This window comes from Danio aesculapii, chromosome 25 (assembly GCF_903798145.1).
Source record: "Danio aesculapii chromosome 25, fDanAes4.1, whole genome shotgun sequence".
Taxonomy (NCBI): Eukaryota; Metazoa; Chordata; class Actinopteri; order Cypriniformes; family Danionidae; genus Danio; species Danio aesculapii.
This window is the reverse complement of record NC_079459.1, coordinates 22,088,529-22,111,764: the sequence shown is the minus strand read 5'-3', so window position 1 is coordinate 22,111,764 and position 23,236 is coordinate 22,088,529. Positions and strand designations below refer to the sequence as shown.

The 23,236-nt window shown below is 32.7% G+C and overlaps 2 protein-coding genes across 6 annotated transcripts in view; both read left to right on the top strand.

Annotated features, from left to right (window-relative positions):
- Positions 1-3,523: 3,523 nt before the first annotated feature.
- Positions 3,524-18,296, top strand: tcp11l1 (t-complex 11, testis-specific-like 1). Of its 2 annotated transcripts, none has more exons than XM_056452275.1 (10): positions 3,524-3,658; positions 4,088-4,238; positions 7,570-7,702; positions 8,359-8,479; positions 9,129-9,349; positions 11,019-11,155; positions 11,317-11,492; positions 13,740-13,921; positions 14,008-14,180; positions 17,048-18,296. In XM_056452275.1, the coding sequence occupies exons 2-10, from the start codon at positions 4,091-4,093 to the stop codon at positions 17,263-17,265; spliced, it is 1,509 nt and encodes a 502-aa protein (XP_056308250.1). In that variant the 5' UTR covers positions 3,524-3,658; positions 4,088-4,090; the 3' UTR covers positions 17,266-18,296. The 2 variants fall into 2 exon arrangements, with proteins under 2 accessions (XP_056308250.1, XP_056308249.1); XM_056452274.1 differs by having other exon boundaries at positions 4,085-4,238.
- A 3,094-nt stretch (positions 18,297-21,390) lies between these two features.
- Positions 21,391-23,236, top strand: part of hipk3a (homeodomain interacting protein kinase 3a) — a 67,088-nt gene continuing 65,242 nt past the window's right edge. For 2 of the 4 annotated variants that reach the window (XM_056452439.1, XM_056452434.1), the window contains exon 1: positions 21,392-21,754. The gene's annotated coding sequence lies outside the window, so the exon portion shown is untranslated. Of the gene's footprint in view, positions 21,755-23,236 lie in introns of all 4 variants that reach the window. The other 2 variants (XM_056452435.1, XM_056452436.1) reach the window with 2 other exon arrangements.

Below are 23,236 nucleotides of genomic sequence, written 5' to 3'. Positions count from 1 at the left end.
TTACAGAGAATAGTCAGAAAAAAAAAGAAAATATCCAATGTGCGGATACTGAGGTATGCAGAAGACCATCTCTAAACGCACAACATGTCCAACCTTGAGGCGGTGGGCTACAGCAGCAGAAGAAACTCCTGTCAGCTAAGAACAGAAAACTGAAGCTACAATTCGCACAGGCTTACCAAATTTGGACAATAGAAGATTGGGAAAACGTTGCCTGATCTGATGAGTCTCGATTTCTGCTGTGACATTCAGATGGTAGGGTCAGAATTTGGCATCAACAAAACGAAAGCATGGATCCATCCTGCCTTGTATTAACGGTTCAGGCTGGTGGAATTTGTGTAATGGTGTGGGGATATTTTCTTGGCACACTTTGGGCCCATTTGTACCAATTGAGCATCGTGTCAACACCACAGCCTACCTAAGTATTGTTGCTGACCATGTCCATCCCTTTATGATAGCAGTGTACCCATCTTCTGATAGCTACTTCCAGCAGGATAGTGCCATGTCATAAAGCGTGAATCGTCTCAGACTGGTTTCTTGCCCTCCACAGTCACCAGATTTCAATCCAATAGAGCACTTTTGGGATGTGGTGGAACAGGAGATTCGCATCATGGACGTGCAGCCAACAAATCTGCAGGAACTGCGTGATGCTATCATGTCAATATGGACCAAAATCTCTGAGGAATATCTCCAGTACCTTGTTGAATCTATGCCATGAAGTATTAAGGCAGTTCTGAAGGCAAAAGGGGGTCCAACCTGGTACTAATAAGGTGTACCTAATAAAGTGGCCAGTGAGTGTATATCTCCTCTAAAAATTGTTCAGTGTGAATTTAGTGCTGGATCTACTTGATTTACAAAATTGCATATAAAAAACAATAGCTACCACATAAATTTTGCATCATAAGAATATCTCAACCTCTGCTATGGTCAAAGTTCAATCCGTTGCATCCAGAAGAGCATTTTAAATCCCATCTTGAACCTATCAAGGTGAAAATGGTGCCTTGGTAAGAACTGTAGGCTAATAGGGGTCAGGGCCATAACACCGGATGGACAGATGGCGCTGTCATTCAGAAGGAATTATATAAGATATTTAATTTGACCTGTGCTTGGTCCGCTGTTTCCCCATCATCACGACGGACTTGGAAAGAGGGAGGTCTTCATTCTGCCTGCTGTTCTAATAGAAGAAAGGCTTTCGTCCATTTAGTCGCCACTGATATATCAATCATGTGTAGGAATTAAATGATCCCGTTAGAATTTGCTACTATCACAAATGACCTGCAGGGCCAATGTCTTCATTCGCTTCCTCCGCTGATTCACCTCAGCAGATATTAAACAACTTTATAAGCCATGAAAGGCAAAATTAAAAGGACACCATCCATAAAATGGGATAATTCCCTGTCTGCGGTATGATGTCCATATTGCTGTCTGTAAACTGACTCGCATAGCTGCTGATCTGTAAATGGGAATGGCAGTGAATAGGAAGTTAGTATAGTGGTCGGATTTAGCCTTTGACCTCAGATGATCAAAGTCTATTTTGCTTCCAGGAGAAAAATCTGAATTTAGTGTCCGAGTGTGAATTTGATTCGAACAAAGGAGAAAAAACAGAGTCAGTCCTGGTTTGCTTAATGTTCACGCTGCCATTTTTAAGACTAAGCGTTTTCTCTTTTTTATGGTGACAACTCGTAACATCATCATTTATGTCTTTTGATCATCAAGATTTTTTTGGTCAGTGCTGCTTCATATTTCAGTTAAATCACACCAAAGTTCATTAGAAAGTGGACTAAAACCAAACTTTTCAGCTTCTCTGGATGGTTATTTAGTGTGAACCTAGTTTGCAATTGTAGCTTTACTTAATCAAATTAAATTCATTAACAATGCAATCAAACCTGGGTGTTTTAACCTAATCAAACCTTGAAGAGTTTTAAACATGACATTAACCGTACAGTCGTAAATTCTGTCCTGAGTAATTAATCTGTCATGGAAGACAAAACATGTCAATTAAATGTGAACTAAATTGATATTTTAGTATAAATAACTTTAAGAAAGTCTTTAGTCAATATATCAATACTAATATTTAATCTTTTTAAATATTAATTTCATTTAGATTTTTTATTTAATTTTTGCTGTGGCAACTAGTGTTTCTGCAAAAGCTTATGTTACTATATATTATTATCATACACTAAATAGTTTATACACGTTAATTGCTTAATCACTTTAATGACTTGATAAAACTAAAATTTAACTTTTCAAAATGTTCAATAGCTTTTTTGTGCACATTACAAATGTTTTACCAGCTAAACTGGTAAAACACTGGTATCACATTCACCTCACATTTAGGTATTAATTTACATATTTCTGCTCAGAAGTAACTAAAAAGCGAAAAATAATTGTTACAAGTTTTTAAAAAAGGTATTATTGTCAAATAGGCATATTTAAAAATATGTATACCTAAAACGTCGACGAGCAAATGTTTTATTTTGCTAAGAACAAGCTAAACTATTACATTCACCTCACATTTATGTATTAATTTACTTATTTCCACTCAGAAGTACCTAAAAATAGAAAAGTTATTGTTTAAAGAAAACGTATAATTGTACATATACTTAAAACGTCGACGAGCGAATGTTTTATCTTCACTGACTGGATTTGATGTGGCTAACGTTACAGTTTAGTCAAAGGTGGCTAAGTATACGCTAAGCTATAGCTCACCAAAGAGGAATAAATTGTGGGATTTCTGCGTACTTTCCTCTCCAAAATCGTTACTGGAGAGGATTTTAATACAAAATATTGATCTATTATTGTTCCAAAGTGTTTTAAATCATGTCATTCTGTAACCCCCGCTCGCCCTACCTGTGTCTGTCATCCATTCAGATGGTAAGAAATGTTGCATTTGCTGCCACCTAGTGTACATTTCATATAATAGGATATGAGTCGAAGCGAACTGTCATCTTTATTTTAATTTAAAAAATAAAGGGCATAACAAATAACTTCGATAATTAAATATTAAATTGCAGAAAAGGTGCATTTAAAAATATAAATAGGTAAATTTTGAAAAATTTTAGGTACATAACACAAGTGTACAAGTGTTTGTTTAAACTAATATGACAATAATAAAACATAATTCTAAATATATTTATACATTTGATTAAAACTAACTCATAAAAACAGATTCAAAAAATCAATGACTGAAATAAATAAATTAATGTGAGAATAAATGAATAAAAACACAGCTATAATGAGAAGGATAATTCAAATCAAATCTTGTCCCCAGTAATAATAACTGGGTCTTTGTATAATAAACTCTATTGATGTCTTTTTACATTTCAGCGTCGCATAAACACAGAAACCCATTTATATTTTGATTATTATTAACCATTTTGAACATTTACTCCTCTTCGGAGCACATGCGCCAGAGGGCGGAAGTCTTGTTTTAATGGGAAATGTAGTTCTTTATGCCAATAACACTGCTTGAGTCCATTTCAAAATGACATCTAAAAAACTACAAAGATTCGTCGTGAACTGAACTTCCGTAAATACACGCATCAGGTTGTATGGATTCATCCAGAACAAAACATCCAGGCTGCTATTTGATTATATGTGGAGAATTGCATCTGCGTGAAGATTAATATTAGTCGGGTGCTCGGTGCTTTTATTAATCCAGGTAAAATATACAAAGAAAAACATCGTTTGTTTTGTTTCGGCTAAATGAATTACCGGATGTTGCAGACAGATGCGACTGAGCATCATTGATTTTAGTACTGAGATCAGACTGATTGTAATTGTCACAGCACAGTAAACTAAATCAACGTAGAAACGCTACGCAGTTAATAAAATTTATATGAATGTGCTGGTTGTGGCTAGTAAACGGTGAAGGTACCAGGGAGCAATTGTTCACTGTCTTTAAAATCAATCTAGTCTTTTCCCTTTTGCTTTATTAAAAAACAATACAACCTCACACTCAGCTTGCTGTCGCACAGTTGCCAGAAAGATTTCAGTGTGAGCATTTTAGTATGGGACTGGACAAGAGCAGCTGATGCTGTAGTCTGTAAAAAAGAAATATAGACATTTTGGGATTCTTTGTTTTTAGCAGAAGATGCCCAAGGAATCTGACGAGTCCCCAAAAGAGGAGCAGAGCAAGATTGACAAGGATGGGATAGAAAACACTGTGGAATCATCAGGAGAGATGATCCGGAAGAGGATCAGAAGAAACACTCCCAGTCCTCACAGACTCACCCCTCAATGTAAGAAGAAAACATGACTATTAACTGAAGGGACAGTTCATACTATAAATTTAACATTTGCTATAAATATACATCCAAGATATAGACCATTTTGAGGGATCTAAACAAAAACAATGGTCCCAGCGTATTTCCTGTTTTACATTTTTAATTTCTGTAGCTTCGTAGAATCCAAAAAGAGCCACATATTGGTAAATAATGTTATGATAGCTGTTTTAAGTTTAAGTTATGATTGAATTGCCTCTTGTTACAGTTATAAAATGGTTTGATAACAAGCAGGAAACGTTCATGGGCCAATGACATGACCACATCAGGCCCGTAGCCAGCCTGATGAAAAGGGGGGTTGTTGTTTTTTTCTCAAAAAGTCCACCTTTTTGCAGTTATTCATCTAATTTTCTATTTAATTATGAGGCTTAAATACTGCATTTTAGTGATATTTTAAGCACTTTTTTGTTCAAAAAGCTTGTCAGATAGTCATCAGAACAAAACTTTTTGATGTACCAAAACATTTCCATAAAGATTTTGAAAAAACATACAATACAAAGTTAATTTATTACATGATTTATCATTAAAAAATAGGATTTGTTTTTGTATTTTTATTATTATTATTAAAAACTGTAGCTTATGTTCATTTATTGGGCAAAAAACAATCTTGTCAGCACATTCAACTTTCCTGAGTTAGAATTTGGTCATTTAGATTAAAAAAATAAATAAATAAATAAACAATAATAATGTAGAGCTTCAAAAATTTTCTAGATTTTTCTCTTGTAAAAATGTTACATTGATAACAATAAACTGATTAGTATTAAAATGAACTTTAACATGGGTCGCCTTTGGTGCTTTACACCTTTTTATTGATCATTTTTTGTTTCATGAATAAGGTCCAAGGTTTAGAATAAAAGTAAATAATAAAATGTTTTCTCTATTTAACAATACAGTACGTCAGTAGTGTAAGATGACTTCACTTTCCTCAGATTGTATGTTTTCTTGCACAGAAGTTGGATGCATGATAAATAATTGTTTGCATTGGCCAAAACTGATTAGTTAGCTGAAGTAACAACAGCCAACAGAAGATTCCACTTGGTCTTAAAGCCTTCTTCGATGGGTTATTTTCACCATTTATGATGGATTAGCAGTCAAAATAGGACAAATGAACTAATGTATAGGTCAAATTCTGGACCTTTGTCAGTTGGGGGTGGGTCTTTCAAACCACCCGAACCCCCCCTGGCTGCGGGCCTGCTGCACATTGAAATGGTCTATTGTAGGCATGGTACGATAATCGTCAAAAGTCAAGGTTTTAAAACCGCCAACATTTTCTGCTATATCGATCCAAAGGTATATGTAAAATGTTTTATTTATGTTTTTTTTTTGTTTTTGTTTTTTAGAACAACAGTATCTCCAGCAGAAAAGATATCCAAAATGCCATTTTAAATTGTAAAGAAATCTGTGTTTTTTAAAACTAATGACGACAGCAGAAGTCAATGATTAATTTCAATTTATATTGTGTTCAAAGGGGGTACAAAGTTTTAGTTTTTTTACCCAGACATTTAAAAACATCTTATTTAAAGAAGTTATCACAATATCGTGAAACTGTAGTATTCTTATCAAAGGTTATCATACTGTCAGAATCTTATACCGGCCCATGCCTAGTCTATAGGTGACTTTTTTTCTTCATAGAAATTTATAGCTATAATTGTGTCAATTGGTGTCGCATTTTAAATCCCTAGCTACCTGCATTTAGAGAATATATATATATATATATATATATATATATATATATATATATATATATATATATATATATATATATATATATATATATATATATATATATATATATACAGGCAATAAAAAAATTAACACACATGGTTCTTGATTAGACATTGAAGTCTTGCGAAGTGAAACGATCTGTCTGTACAAGAAACTGAGCATTATTTATAGCATTATAGCATTATTACCTTAAATGTATAGGGGAATTACCACATGGGTTCAACCACGCATACCGGTTGCAAAAAAGACCAGTTGCAATAGCAAACATGTCGTGTTGTGCGGTAGGATGCCAAAATTATCGTACACCTCACTGCTTTAAATGATAAACCACACACGTCTTTGGCTAACAGCCATCATAAGATCTGAGTGGAGTGACGACCTAAAAATGCTAATTAAAAATGCTCATTTTTTTTAAAAAAATGCAGTTCTCATGTTATATCAGGTAAGTTCACGCTATGCTGAATCACACACGTTACTCGTTTTTGATTGCAGCAAAAACCGTTACTGTAAATATGGTTAATTAAACTGCGGACACCGAATGCTTAGAATCAAATGAAAAATCCAAGTTCACATACCCTGCCATACACGTGCAGTTCGCTTTCAGAATGCAGTTGTTTTGCTTGTTGATGATTACCCACATGACCATGCAGAACAAAATTGTTGCATACAAATTTGTAGGTCTTTAACTTCTCTCTTGTAAAATCACTTGGAGTTTCAATGGGATTGTATATTTCGGGCTGGATGCTTGGCCATTTCGTCTTATCCAATATCCATTGGGAGGGTGCTACTATATTTCGCAAATGGACCTGTCAGACGAATGCCGCTCACTTTAACATTAATTTTGCAGAATAACTGTGATTATCACTGGGTGATAAGCTGTTATAATATGCTGAAAGTATCATATAAATAATATATATAATATGTAATCAATATAGCTTATCTCTAATACAACAACAAACTCTGTACTGCATCGGATGTCATTCCCTTGCTGTAAATGGTAGCGCAACCATTTTTTTTCTGCAACCTCGCTGCGCGTGCATCCTGAATCTTTACAAACCGGTAATTTGTCTATAACCTTGTCAAGTGCTCTTGATTTTCCAGACCGATTGTTTGCTGTTTGTTGAAACTACTTATTTAAAATAAGCTGAAACAACACAATTACTGAGTTTTTTTTGCAGACAACCTAATTGTTTTATGTTCAATCCACTTAAATTTATAAAAATAAATAAGTTAACTAAATTCCTTAATATTGTCCCAACACAAATTGGTTGTGTGGAACCCATGTTTTTTTTACATTGTTAGATCATCAGGAGCCACAAGTATTAATTTTGTGGTACCTGCATGTGCATTTTTGACTCTCAAAGTGAAGGTAGTCATTGACATACATTTTGGGAAAAAAAAATCATCATTTATGTTCTGCAGAATATAAAAGATCACCTACTATATATATCAAATAGAGAGAGAGAGTCAATTAACAGCAATTTTCATTTATTTGGTAAATGTCTCTTTAAAAAAAGGTGAATTGAAGTTTAACAATGTTAATGTTAAATTCAAACCCTCACAGCCAGCCCACCCAGATTCGTGTCAGTGGAAGAACTGATGGAAACGGCTAAAGGAGTCACTAATATGGCACTGGCTCATGAGATCGTGATGAACAGTGCTTTTCAAGTCAAACCTTTTGAGCCAGAGGAGGGAAGGTGATAGACTTTATACATTTTTTTCATGTTAACGTAATGGAGATCTAAAAGGTCTAAACCATACATTTGAAATATGAATATGACCAACTGTATACTAAAACTTTTATAATAATTACTGCAGTGAATTTATACGTTTTCCATACAAATTGCCATACAGATGTTTTACACACGTTTAGTCCTCCTGTGAAATTGTAACTCTTTTTAAATATCTCCCATGTTTAACAGACATTTTTTCACACCATTTCAAATAATATTGTTCTGCTAGAGAATTATTATGATTATTTATTTTAGTTTGCCTGGAACAAAAACAGTTTTACATTTTTTTTAAATAATTTTAAGGTCAATATTATTAGCTCCTTAAGAAATATATATTTTTAGATTGGCTACAGAACAAAGACTGTTGTCCAATGACTTTCCTAATTAAGCTAACTTGCCGACTTAACCTAATAAACCTAGTTATGTCTTTTAAATTAGACTTTAAATTGCTGAATACTAGTATCTTGTAAAATATTATGTAGTCATCATTTACAAAGACAAAATTAACTAGTTATTAGACATGTTAAAACCATTGCTTAAAAGTGTGTTGGAAATTTCACAGGAGGGCTAATCATTGTCTTGGCTAATAATATTTGATCGTATCGTTCCTTTATACCCAGTTTGGCGAAAAGGGTGAAAGAATTGATGCACAAAGCATTCTGGGATTGCCTTGAGTCACAGCTGAATGAGGACCCACCTCAGTACAGCCACGCTATTACACTGGTTGGTGAAATTAAAGAGGTAAGTACAGAATCCAGGTCTATTCATTATTATTTGGCTTATTTAACATACCAATTCCTCATCAAGTTAAACCCCATTTTGGAAATGAATATTTTTATCCATTTCTCAGTAAATATAGGCAATGTATTTTGGTGCATTTAAACAAAACAAATTTATTAAACAGATAGATTTATTAAAATAATATTTTAGTCACCAAACATCTTTAGAAATGGAAAGATAATACAATTAAATTCATGCAAAATATTGCAAAAATAAATTACAAACTACTAAATTTCAACAATTTTTTTTAAATTTTTTTGCTTCTTTTGATTTTTCCTCTTTTTTTATTTTAATTTGTATTTAATATTTTTCTATAACAGAAATTTGGCTGTACTACTTTTTGGACTGTTATCATAAGTTATTGAGTTAGATTAGCTCCAGATTTGACTTCAGTACTGAGTAATCTAATGTGTATGCACAAATATGATATTGCACAGCTTCCTATTAAATATGTGAATTTAAAAGATAGATTTGTGATGGGTGTACTTATATATGCTGAGCACTATATGATCAAGATTTCTGTTAATATATTTAAACAAAATGACCGAACAAAACAAAAAAAACAACAACAGTAATTTCCTGTTTTTTTTGTTTTTTTTCTTGTTTCCAGACCCTGTTGTCTTTTCTGTTGCCAGGCCAGAGCCGTCTCAGAGGGCAAATTGAAGAGGCTCTGGACCTCTCTCTGATTCAGCAGCAGGCTGAAAACCGAGCTCTGGACATCAGTAAAATAGCCCAGTTCATAATTGACATGATGGGCACTTTCTGCGCACCCTGTCGTGATGAAGACATCAGGCAGCTGCGGGAAATCACTGACATCGTGCCCCTATTTAAGTAAGTCACTTAAAGGGACAGTTCAGACAAAAGGGGAAATTTGATATTAAATTACTCACCCTCCACAGTGTGTTACTTTGATTTCCAGTAGAACTTTAAAGGAGAAAGCCGAAACAATAGTTCTTATCCCAGTGATGGGTTGCGGCTGGAAGGGCATCCACTGCGAAAAACATATGCTGGATAAGTTGGTCGTTCATTCCACTGTGGGACCTCTGATTGATAATGGGACTAAGCCAAAAAGAAAATGAATGAATGAATGAATGAATAGTTCTTTGTAGTTTATTAAAATGCTTGTCAACAGTAACCGGCACTTTAAACAAAATTAATACTTGCAGCTAGGACAGGCAGAATCTGACTTTTTTTCTGTATTTCTGCACAGAATTTTGTAAATAATCTAAAGACATATTTTAGATTTTAGGTTGCCTTTTTTTAGAAATCTGGCAGAGGGCAACAGATGAAAATTAGCCCTTGTGGCTAACTCTGGCTTATTTACTGTTTTTACTGTTGATTAATGAGCATTGTCCCTGTTAAATAAAATAAAATATAAAATAAAATATAATATAAAATAAAATACCAAATAAAATATTAAATAAAATATAATATAAAATAAAATATCAAATCAAATAAAATATCAAATATAAAATACAATAAAATATTAAATAAAGTATAAAATATCAAATAAAATATAATATTAAATAAAGTATAAAATATCAAATAAAATATAATATAAAATAAAATAAAATATAAAATAAAATATCAAATATAAAATACAATAAAATATTAAATAAAGTATAAAATATCAAATAAAATATAAAAATATAATATAAATATAATATAAAATAAAATAAAATAAAATATCAAATAAAATATCAAATATAAAATGAAATGTAAAATAAAATATATATTATAATATAAGATAAAATATTAAATAAAATATAATATAATATCAAATATCAAAAATAAAAGAGTAAATAAAGTATAAAATATAAAATGAAATATAAAATGAAATATAAAATAATATATAAAATGAAATATAAAATAAAATAATAATTTAAGTGGAATAATTTTGATATTTGATATTTTGAAATGATAATTAAAAAAATATTACTTATTTTATTGCTCTTTAATTTTTGTTACCTTTATTTAAGGTTTTTTATTTTATTACCATTATTGCTTTATTCAATGAATATCAGTCTAGAAAATAAAATCTTTTTACTATCCGTTGATTTTAGTTCACAATGTAACTACAAAAATGTCAAGCTTCAAATGGGAAAATCATCGTAAGTCTTTGCTCATTTTTGAGTGCAATGCTAATGGTCTAATCTGATTCAATGATCTATGGTAAGCCAAGTTTAAAGTGCTCCTGACAGATGCAGTGGTCAGCTGAATGAAGACAAAATGCTAAAACTCAACTCTAGGAGATTTGTAAAATTAGCCTATTGTCAAAAAAAAGTTAAATGTCCCTTTAATGGTTCAACAAGGACAACAGATTCAGCTAAAATGTTGTATGTTCTACTGAAGAAAAAAAGGTCACCCACATCTTGAAAGTCCTGAGGAGTAAAATTAACAAAATAGTTTCATTTTTGGGTGGCCTACCTTTTAAACAGATCAAGGTGAAGGTGGGATGACTTCACCTCCTAAAATCATGCAAATCTGTACACGTCTGCAGGTCTATATTTGCAGTGCTTGACAAAATGAAGATCGACATGGCCAACTTCGCTGTGAGCAGCCTGCGTCCTCACCTTTTACAGCAGTCGGTGGAATATGAGCGCAAGAAGTTTCAGGAGTTCCTTGAAAAACAACCTAGTAAGGAAAATCTATGACTTTTATAGAGTAGTTATTAAAAAAAACAAAACAATAAATGTTATGTCATTCAGGCGTAGCATTGGATTTTTAAAAAAGCCTAGAAAAGCTTCTTGAACTTTAATGCTAATCTCTTTAATTCAGTTATGTATTCATGTTTGCAGATGCTTTGGATTTGACTAAGAAATGGCTCCAGGACACGGCAGATTATGTAACTGGTGGAGGAATGGATGGTGGAGCAACATGCACAGCAAATTCTGCCCAGCTTGCTCTTACTGTACACAATCATGCCTTTTTACGTCTGTTAAAATGGGACCACGATGCTGAGTCTTTCCCTGAGGTAATGAGTTATTAGTAGGGCCAGACGGAATCTGAGGAGGTTTTTTGCTATTTCTGCTGAGAATTTTGGTAAAAATCTGCGGATTTCTGCGGAATTATTTTGGGAGTATCATAACTAAAACCTTAATATGTGAAATGAATAATATTTTTTTAACTTTTATTTAATCTTTAAAATGCAAATCCAATTAGATTCACTTTATTTGGTAAACAAAGCAAGTCTCATATAATATATCTACTAAAAGACAGAAAATATTACTTTACAAACTGCATTGTACATAAATCAGATGAACATTTTCATATTAGTCAAAAATATTACTGTAATTAATTTAAAAACTGAACTAATGAACTAATAAACAGAATTAATGATGGGCTAAAAATCTGGAGAATTCTGCAGAAAATCTGTGCGCGCAGATTGCGTGTGGGTGATTCCGTGTTAGTGATTGAGGCCGTAGTGATTTATTAATAAAAAATATTAAAAGTAGTTTCCGAACAATACATTGGTTTTATGAAGAGGATGTTTTAATTTTTTTGGGGAATTTTGATAGTCAAGCTGTCAGGATGATCCAACTGAAGTCATAACAAAGAATTTGAACAATTCATTTAAGCAGTTCAAAATGTTTTTGTTCAAAAATGCTGCTTATCTTTTCATTAAAAGCTTTGAGTTTAAAAAAATAATAATAATACTTTTATTCAGCATGGATGCATTAAACTAAAGTGACTGCGTAGAACATAAACAACACTTTTCAAAATTGAGCATAATAAGAAATTATGAAAGCATTGAAAAGAATGAAGAATTATGAATTATGAAGAATTATGAGCATGAAAATAAATTTCAAAAGCATTAATCAGCATCAATTACAGATGGATAATGTGTAACTATTACAGATGAATCAATAGTAAATTAGTAATTTAGGGTTTCTGCAGGGTCTTAAGTCTTAGAATGTCTTTAATCTCAAAATCCAAATTTTAGGCCTAAAAAAGTCTTAAATATACTGAAAAATTGTGTTATAGGTCTTAAATCTTTTTCTAAACAGGTCTCAATTTTCCTTTGTTCATGTATTTAAATGTTTTATTTAAAAAGGTAATTCTTCACTTTGTTTATCGTTATGGTTTAATTATTTTCCTCACAATAACATTTGTTATAAAGTTCTCCATGTATTTACTGCTGTGGACACTGACCTGGACAGATTGTTGTGCATAGATTTAGTTTATTTTAGTTTTTAAAACTTTAAAAACATTTGTTCATTTTTTTTAGTTTAAAGAAAGTTTATGTTGGGGAAAAAAGTGTGTGGATACAAGTAGAGCTTGCTTGTTTTTACACAATATTAAAAATATTTTGCTAAGAAATACTTTTATTTTTTATTATTAATGTATTATTGTATTATTAAATGTATTAAATTATAATATTTTTTTTTGATGGGGCAAATTAAAATCTTGTCCATCTAGGCCCTAAATCCTTAGCCTTTAGCTCTTTATGAGTCTAAAATTTCATTCATAATGTTCTTAAAAATGTCTTTAAAAAGTCTTAAATTTAACTCCGTGAAAACCTACAGAAACCCTGTAATAACAATATAAGAAAATAATAAAATAATATTTGAATTATTTTTAATATGCTTTAATAATATTTTATTAAACTATATTAAAATTATTGTTTACCGTTTTTAATTTTTTGATTTTGATATTCTCTGTAGAAAACAAAATTGTAAAAAAAAATCGAACTGACGAATATATTTTGAAATATTGTTATTGATGTATATTTTACTTATTAATATATTATTATTTATTTTATATTATATTATTATTTGTATATATGTACATACAGTTTTATACATTTTTAAATTTTTGCTTAGTTTTAAATAATATACAAATAATAAACAAAGGTATTATTATATTGTCATAAACGTTTATATCATTCACAAGTTGTTATTTATATGTTAGCACATTTCTTATTAAATAATGGGTAAAATGTGCACACGTATTTTAAAGATGTAATGAAAATGTGGTATATTCTCATTTACGAGTCCTTAAACATGTTTTTTTTAACAAGGGTCTAAAAAAAATCCTCGAAATGAAATTAAACCAACATACAAAATACAGTTACAAAAATCTAACGACCTGCCACTAGTTTCAAAACATATCGAACAACCTGCCACTGTTTAATTATGAACACTGTAATGTCTTTGACTCCAAAATTTCTTGCTATTGTTTTATCCTTTTCCTCTGTTTTCTCCCTTCTGTGGTTGCCCAGACACTTCTCATGGATCAGGGCAGATTTCAGGAGATGCAGCAGGAGCTGGAACAGCTGGCCCTGGTGGCATCAGTCCTGCTCATCGTGTATAACGGTGCAGGAGAAGCCATTTCTGGACTCCCGGGCCTCATGGAAAGACTAAAGAAAACCATTAAGATTCTGTTAGCAGAGATGCACACACCGTAAGTATTCATAGCCCTTTATTGAAGTGTTTTTTTCCTAATGCCTAACATCTTTATAGAAAAAAACCTTGAATTTTCTCTCCCAGGTCCTTCAAAGAGGATGAAACCTTTTCCGTTGTAGCAGAGAAATTGTGTTTGGAGCTCAGAGGATGCTTGTCTCAGCATGGCTTTTCCCCATTTTCCTCAGACAGAGAGAACACTTTGAAAGGACAAATTGTAGCAGCAAAATCTGCAGACAACCCCATCCGCAAGGTCATTGGTAGGTAAACCCATTCATGGATTAAAGTGTAGGAATGGGAAAACACAATTCTGTGTATTGTGATTCTCTTATCAGTGATTATGAATATTTCTGAGTCAACTCTGAGTTTGCTTTAGCGCGCTTTAAAATATCATCCCATACCAATCATGTCAAAGTGGACCTAATTTGCATAAATAAAGAAAGCATAAATATTATAAGTAGCGTGTTCACACTGAAAGTTTTAAAAAGAAAAAGTACCCTTTTAAAAACCAAAATGATGCTCTTATTTAACTGGAAAAAACCTAAGGCTGTATTTCAAACCACTGTATTTCAAATAATGGTCAAATAAGGCTATATCCCAAATTGCCCCCCATACTCTTGAATAGTGCACTATTTGAGGAAGCAGCCATTTGTAGTGGTGTCCAAAAATGAAGTGCACTTAATCAATCCCACAATGCACTGCAATGACAAGTGTACAACCGATGTTCACTCAATGGTTATAAAATACCCATAATCCAAGGCAAATTAATTAACATGTCTGGCGCAAAGAATCTCTTTGTTCATGTAGCTCGATGACATGATTAAATTTCTCTTAAAATTTTACAGTAAGTCTGTTTTCTCTTTTTAATTTAGAGTTTTATTACATACATTTCCAGATTTACTTACAGATGTATGGTACACAGAGATTTTTATATTGGATATACAAAAAATGTAACATGAGACTCAAGCATAGAAGAAAAATAAATGAATTAGTAAATTACTAATTACGCAGTAAATCAAAGATAGTATGAGAATATGGTATTAAACTACCATATTAATAAAAACACCTGTACACTCATTCAAACTAAACTCTGATAATACACATTGGTTGCTTTTCAATTGCTAATCCGGATTTGTATTGATTTCTTAGCCCAATCTGTGCTGAAGTTTTTGAACCCTGCATTTTTTGACAGTGTAGACATCACTGTTCTTCGTGCTATTTCCTTATATCATCTATGAATTTTACTCTATAGAGTGAACAATGAAAGGAATTGTTACCGTGCATCCTGAAAGTATTCATAGCGCTTCCCTTTTTCCATATTTTTTTATGTTTCAGCCTTATTTCACATTACAACCCATACGGTGGTGTATAATGTGAAAAAAGAACCTGAAAATTCACATGTACATAAGTATTCACAGCCTTTGCGCAATACTTTGTTGATGCACCTTTAGCAGCAATTACAGCCTCAAGTCTTTTTGAATATGATGCCACAAGCTTGGCACACCTGTATTTGGGAATGTTTGCCCATTCCTCTTTGCAGTACCTCTCAAGCTCTATCAGGCTGCGTGGGAAGCGAAGGTGTACAGCCATTTTCAGTTCTCTCCAGAGATGTTCAATAGGATTTAGGTCTGGGGTCTGGCCGAGCCACTCAGGGACATTTACTGAGTTGTTGTGAAGCCACTCCATTGATATTTTGGCAGTGTGCTTTGGGTCATTGTCCTGCTGGAACATGAACCGTCACCCCAGTCTGAGGTCAAGAGCACTCTGAAGCAGGTTTTCATTCAGGATGTCTCTGTACATTGCTGCATTCATCTTTCCCTGTATCCTGACTAGTCTCCCAGTTCCTGCTGCTGAAAAACATCCTCACAGCATGATGATGTCACCATCATGCTTCACTGTAGGGATGATATTAGCCTGGTGATGACCGGTGCCTGGTTTTCTCCAAACGTAATGCCTGACATTCACTAAAAAGTTCAATTTTAGTCTCATCAGACCAGAGAATTTAGTTTTTTTATGGTCTGAGAGGCTTTCAGATGCATTTTGGCAAATTCCAGGCTCGGAGTGGCTTCCGTCTGGCCACTGTACCACACAGGCCTGACTGGTGGATTGCTGCACAGATGGTTGTCCTTTTGTAAGGTTCTCCTCTCTCCACAGAAGAACACTGGAGCTCAGACAGAGTGACCATCGGATTATTGATCACCTCCCTGACTAAGGCCCTTCTCCCCCGATCATTCAGCTTAGATGGCCAGGCAGCTATAGCAAGAGTCCTAGTGGTTTCAAACATCTTCCACTTAGAGATGATGATGGAGGCCACTGTGCTCATTGGAAATTTCAGAGCAGCAAAAATGTTTCTGTAACCTTCCCCAGCCTTGTGTCTTAAGACAATCCTGTCTCGGAGGTCTACAGATAATTCCGTTGTCTTCATGCTTGGTTTGTGCTTTGACATGCACTGTCAACCCTGGGACCTTATATAGACAGGTGTATGTCTTTTCAAATCATGTCCAATCAACTTAATTTACCATGTCCAATTTACCACAGGTGAACTTTAATTAAGCTGCTGAAACATATCAAGAGTGATCAGTGGAAACAGAATGTACCTGAGCTCAATTTAGACAGCAAAGGCTCTGCATACTTATGTACATGTGATTTTTTTTTTTTTTTTTTTCCCAGGTTTTTTATTTTATTAAATTTGCAACAATTTCAAAAAATCTTTTTTCACATTGTCGTTATGGGGTATTGTGTGTAGAATTTTGAGAAAATAAATAAATTTAATCCATTTTGGAATAAGGCTGTAACATAAAAAAATGTGGAAAAAGTGAAGCGTTATGAATACTTCCCGGATGCGCTGTACTTCCAGAAAATGAACTTACACTTTTTAAACATAGACTAATGATAGTTTAAAAGTGTTTATGAAAAGTTTTTTGTTGTTGTTTCAGTAAGCTAAATTTAAAAATAAAAAAATCCACTTAATTATGCTATTTTTGCTATTAGTAACTTGAAGATTAGTAACTAGAAACTTGAAGATTTTCACTCCTAATGAATTGTGGTTGGATAACCCAAAAAGCAGTAAGCATTTTATTTTGAAGCGTTTCTAATCTAAAACTTTCTCTTTTGTTTTTCCGATTAGACTCCCGAATCCAGACGTACCTTCTTGGCTTCCTGGAGTTGAGCGCCAACCGGACTGTCCCGGCTCTCCCTGGAGGCCTGACCCCCATCAGCAAAGAGTTAGAGGAGATGGCCGTTAAACTGGGACGCTTGATAACCTTCAACAAGCTAGTTTACTCTCCGTTCTACCAGAAGATCCTCCAAGACATTCTGAAACAAGAGGGAAGTTTGGATGGGTAAACAAAACACCTGTAACACACTGAGGTAAAGTTGGTTTTATAATCGCACAGTTCGTTCATTGTTTACCATGGTACTTTCAATATTCGGTCTGAAATCGCTTGTAAGTATGACTTCAAAACAGCATTAGTACTATTTATTTGACTGCGAACGATGTTGTACTTTGATAGTCATCGGCTGCTAATATAATTTCCCGATTATATCCCGATTATATATCCCGATAAGAACACTTTTCTGAAATGATATTATTAAGGAGACAGTCCGAATGTGCGAATATAAAACCAACTTTACCTCAATCCGTAACACTCACTGCTAGTTGTCCTGGCTTTCACATTCTGTAGCTATCTACCAATTGTAGTGTCTATGAAATGGCTAATTAACGCATATAAACTCACATGCTAGCACTAAACGATATGTAACGACTGAGATATCTGACCTCCTCAAATGTCATTGTATATCAGGGACTATTTATGAATGTAACAAGACTTTTTGAATTGCCTAAAGCTTTAGGATAAGACTGATAACTGTTAGAATAGAGTGCTGAAATGTAATTGAGGAGAACATTAACGCAACAACAAAATGCATATATAAATATAAAGGATTTACTTCCACATTTTTGAGCAGTTGCTAGTATCTTGAACCCCTCCACTGGTTCATCAAGCTCTTTTAGACTGGTGTAAGGGAGAAGATGTACAGCATTTGACTGGTGCCTTAGTTTGTGAAGTGCCACCAATATTTCTCTTTATTATTACGTTTTAACCTGCTGATTATTCTTACCATATTGTTCCAATGGTCAGGAGACATCTGGAGCACATCTGAAGAACTAATTCTTGGTTTTAATTTGTTACTGTTTCTATCACTGAGCATGTTTTACAGAAGACACTTTCACCTCACAAGCAAATGTGTTTCCCAGACAAACCCAGCTGCACTTCTTTTGTTCTGCTCCCGTGTTTTATCAGTGCAGTATTACTAATGGTTCTTTCTAAAGGAATGCTGGCTGTCAATAAAAATGTGAGGTGTGTAGAAAAAGAAAAGCGAGTGGTTTTGGATTTACTTTATTTATTTAACATTTTGGCATGGTGTTTTTATTGTATTTTAATAGATTTAATATTTTTACATAGTATTTTATTTATTATTTTATAATAGGTTTAAGTAAATATTATAATATTTAATTCATTTTATGAATTTGGAGAATACACTGCTTTTAGGAGATATAAAATATTTTGTTACAAATAAATGACAATTTTCTGTTTTTTGTTAGGGATGTCCCGATCAGGTGTTCTTTGCCCTCGAGTCCTAAGTCAGAGTCATTTGATTTTGAGTATCTACCGATACCGAAACCCGATCCGATACTTCTATATTACATGAAAAAAAGAATAAAGAAGAAAAATCTAATAAAAAAACAAATAGCCCCTCAACGTAAAATACCCGACAGGCAATCCCAAGTTTACATATCTTACAGTTTGCTATGGCAATGTTGTTGTCATCAACTTTATAATACCTCCACAATGCAGGCATACTTACCATTTCACTTCAAGCTGCTTCAGTGTTCTATTTTGCTGGCATTTAACCAATAGCTTCTCTGCAACAAAGTGATGTCATGCTGCACGCATTGCTGTTTTTGTCTAAAGTCTAAAGTAGTGCCACCGCATTACTATAGATGTGTTAAAATTGAGAATGTGTATATATATATATATATATATATATATATATATATATATATATATATATATGTATATGTGTATGTATATATATATATATATATTTATTCATAAATACAGTTGAAGTCAGAATTATTAAACCCTTTTTGAATTTTTTTCTTTTTTAAATATTTCCCAAAGGATGTTTAACAGAGCAAGGAAATTTTCACAGTATGCCTGATAATATTTTTTCTTCTGGAGAAAATCTGATTTGTTTTATTACAGCTAGAATAAAAGCAGTTTTTAATTAAAAAAAGAATAATTTTAAGGTCAAAACTATTAGCCATTTTAAGCTCTCTATTTTTTTCGATAGTCTACAGAACAAACCATCATTATACAATAACTTGCCTAATTACCCTAACCTGCCTAGTTAAACTAATTAACATAGTTAAGCCTTTAAAATGTCACTTTAAGCTGTATAGAAGTGTCTTGAAAAATATCTAGTCAAATATTATTTACTATCATCATGGCAAAGATAAAATAAATCAGTTATTAGAAATGAGTTATTAAAACTATTATGTTTAGAAATGTGTTGAAAAACTCTTCTCTCCGTTAGACAAAAATTGGGGGAAAATATAAACAGGTGCTAATAATTCAGGGGGGTTAATAATTCCGACTTCAATAAATATATATTCGAGTTCTGATCGAGAGGTAGTGTCCGATTCGGAAACCATGTGATTGGGCCCGATTTCCAATCATGTGATCAAATTTGGACATCACTAGTTTTTGTTATTCATTTCCGTTGTAAAATAAGATGAGTTTATAAAAGTTACAAATTAAATTAAAGTAAAAAACACTTTAAATATAGTGCAAAATTGGTTTGCAATAAATTATTATTTATTATTATTAAATATAAAATATATTTAATATATATAAAATATAAATATAAAATATTGTATTATAATAGCTTTATTACACTGTACACCACTTTAAGGCTTATTAAAATATTAAATATAGTTTACAAATTACATATTCATATTTTAATGATGACATTGTATACAAATTGATTTATATTATTTATATATACTTATATTTATATATATATATATATATATATATATATATATATATATATATATATATATATATATATATATATATATATATATATATATATATATATATATAATACACACACACAAACACACGGTCAAAAGTTTGTGGTCAGTTTGTTTTTTTTCATGTTTTTTTTAAGACAATTATTCTGTTCATCAAGGAAGCATTTATTAAATGTAAAAAATGTTAAATTGTTGAATATTTATTAGATAAGTGCTTTCTTCTTGCATGTAGTTTCAAATGTAATTGTTTCTCCATTATTGCTTTTACTATTACCATGAATAATAATAATAATTATAATAATTAATATTAGAGTGATTTCTGAAGGACCATGTGACTCTGAGGACTGGAGTAATGAAGCTGAAAATTCACGTATAAAATCATTGGAATAAATTATTAAATTAAATGATAAACTAATTTTGAACAGTTATTTTATAGTGCAATCACAACATTTCACATTTTTACTATTTGTATTTTTGATTAAATAAATGCAACCTTGGTGAGCAGGAGAAGCTTATTTTAAAACATTTATAAATCCTACTGACCCCAAACTGTAGACCGGTAGTGCATGCTTGTATATTAAACATTTTATTTTTTATTTTTTCTGTTATCAGTTGTCATTGTAATTTTTTTGTCAGTGTCAAATTACAATTTAATATATGAAAATATTTATTTTATATCTAAAATGCAGGAAGTATTATAAATATTAGCTATTTTATTTTATGCATAACTAATTATGTAAATATATGTAAGTAACTAATTATTAAATACATACTGCATTTAGTCTTTGCATTGCATTTACATTTTTTTCATTTTTACATTTTGTCCAGCTGCAACCCAGGACTGGGAAACATCCATACACACTCATTGAAACACATACACTACGGCCAATTTTTAGCTCATTCAATTCACCCATAGCGCATGTCTTTGGATTGTGGAAGAGCACCCGGAGGAAACCCACGTGAACATGAGGAGAACATGCAAACTCCAAACAGAAATGCCAACTGACCAAGCCGGGGCTCGAACCAGAAACCTTCTTGTGAGGTGACAGTGCCAATCACTGTGTCACCCACAATGAATACATTTAATTATAAAAAATTCAATTTATTTTGTACATTGTATAAATTATATCAAATATTTTATCATTACATTTAACAAATAACATGCTATTTCATAACCCTATAATAGATGATATTATTTATTTAGTCCCATGTACGGTCACCCTTCAGATCCGACCAGACGGGGGCCACTGTGTACCAAATCTACGTCCTACTCCCAGTAATCAGCGTTTTTTGTGCATTACCTCTCCAGTCCTATAGATGCCAGTGAAGCTCTAGCATAGCTCTGCTTCCCCGCGTACGAAGAAGAAACAGCGCGAGCGCGTTCTCGAGCGCTCAGCTGAGAAAGAGCTCGGGCGAGTTGAGCTGACAGAGTTTGTCCGACGCCGTGAAGAGAAAACAACCCAGCGGGGACTAAAACGTCCTCGAAATGACGACAAAAACCTCCCCCGACCGACACGGATATCCTTAACTACACGCTGGACTGCATTCGGTTCCCGTGAATGGCTTAGCAGGCGAGTTACGCGCAGTTGAAAATGAGGGAGCTTGTGTTTTTTTCTCCCTCGTCGTCCAGCGAGAGGACAAGATGGCAGCGCGTCGAGCATGCAGCGGGTGCGAAATAAAGCCCAACATGTTCACTAAATACCCGCAGGACGACCACAGCTGCTGTCTGTGAAGGTAAGGAAGACCTTGACGAGTTGCAGAGTCATAAAAACACGTTCGATAGTTGAAAGATGAGATAATAAATCAAGCTCGACTTCGGAGGAGCGATCGCGAGCTTCGTAGTTGTGGCGAAAAAAAGTTGCCACGCCACGCCAAAAACTTGGTAGCAGAGTTTTGTAGGGTGTTTCTGCTGCTGTCGAGATTGTGGTGTTATCATGGAGTGGTAAGTTTCACAAGTTTTAAGCTTTAAATGTTCGCGAGGACTTTCTGGTCACTAGCCAAACCAGTAATGTTTACCTAAACCGTCCTGGTTAAAAGCATGACGTAAAGAAGTTCCTTTGATGCACTTTAGCCGTTCAACATTTAAGTAGTTTGTGGAGCTGGTTGAAATGATAGGTTTAATATAAATTATAGGTATACATTATAGGTTTTAAATGAAAGTTCTATAAAATTGTAATTTCATGGTGTAATCCAGTGACATGTTGCTCAATCTTCCTAACATGCTCAGGCCTGGTAATCTGTTAGCAGATGACTTCTCTTTTCTTCTGTAGATTGATATTATTGCTGGTTACACTCAGCAAAAGTTGTATCTAAACTAAAAAAAGTATTTATGTACTGTCTATTCGTTAGAGGGTATTATTTACTTTTGTTTTAGTTCTTTTTTACCATCTATTTCTTAACAGTACTTGTTTAATGTATATTTTTGGCACATGCCTGTAAAGTTTTCTACATTGAATCCTGAATTAATTGGAATGGAGGAAAATTGCAGAACTGAAATAAAATATACCTTTTTTCCCTACTTGTGTACAGCCTTAATGTTTTACTGGTTTGAAATAGTTTTAGTGTAGTTTATGCATGGATTAAAACAAAAAACTGAAAGTATTTATTTATTTTTTTAATGTTTGTGTTTTGCTACTATTCTATACGTCACTAGATTTTACCCAAACGTTCAATTATTTAACATTTGCATTAAATGTATATATATATCAAGATATAATTTGTAATCAAGCACAAAACAATAATTAGTCTGTAAGGCTGAGTGATTAATTGATAAGTAATCAAAATCGACATTCAGAACCTATAATCGAACAATTTTCCACATCAATTTTTTTGATTACTTTGAATACTGTGTGTGGAGTCGAGGCTTTGCAGCCACATCTGATCTCTGGTCAAGTAGGACGATGGACCTTTTCTTGAGCCTTATTTTGCTTTACATTGAAAATGTTTGTAAGCTGCACCAGAGATGCCTTTAGATGACATATTTTCCATTACATTAAAATGAATATTTACATTAAAATATTTGTTTACAGAAGATGCACTTTTTAAAATATAATTTACGGAGTTAATTTATTTAGAAGATATGCTGTTTATTTTCTACTTTTTAATATGTAAACTTTGAAAATAATTATTTTTTTCCAAAAGTGCAAGTCATTTAAAAACATTTTAATGAGAAAAGTTTGTTTTAGGCAATGTGTTTCAATTTCAGTTGTTTAACGT

What these genes read in the sequence shown, in the direction of transcription:
- tcp11l1 (XM_056452275.1), top strand. Translation starts at nt 4,091, where the DNA reads ATGCCCAAGGAATCTGACGAGTCCCCAAAAGAGGAGCAGAGCAAGATT. An exon ending in TGGTTGGTGAAATTAAAGAG is followed by an intron (nt 8,480 to 9,128) that starts GTAAGTACAGAA and finishes TCTTGTTTCCAG; the next exon opens with ACCCTGTTGTCTTTTCTGTT. An exon ending in TTAGCAGAGATGCACACACC is followed by an intron (nt 13,922 to 14,007) that starts GTAAGTATTCAT and finishes TTTCTCTCCCAG; the next exon opens with GTCCTTCAAAGAGGATGAAA.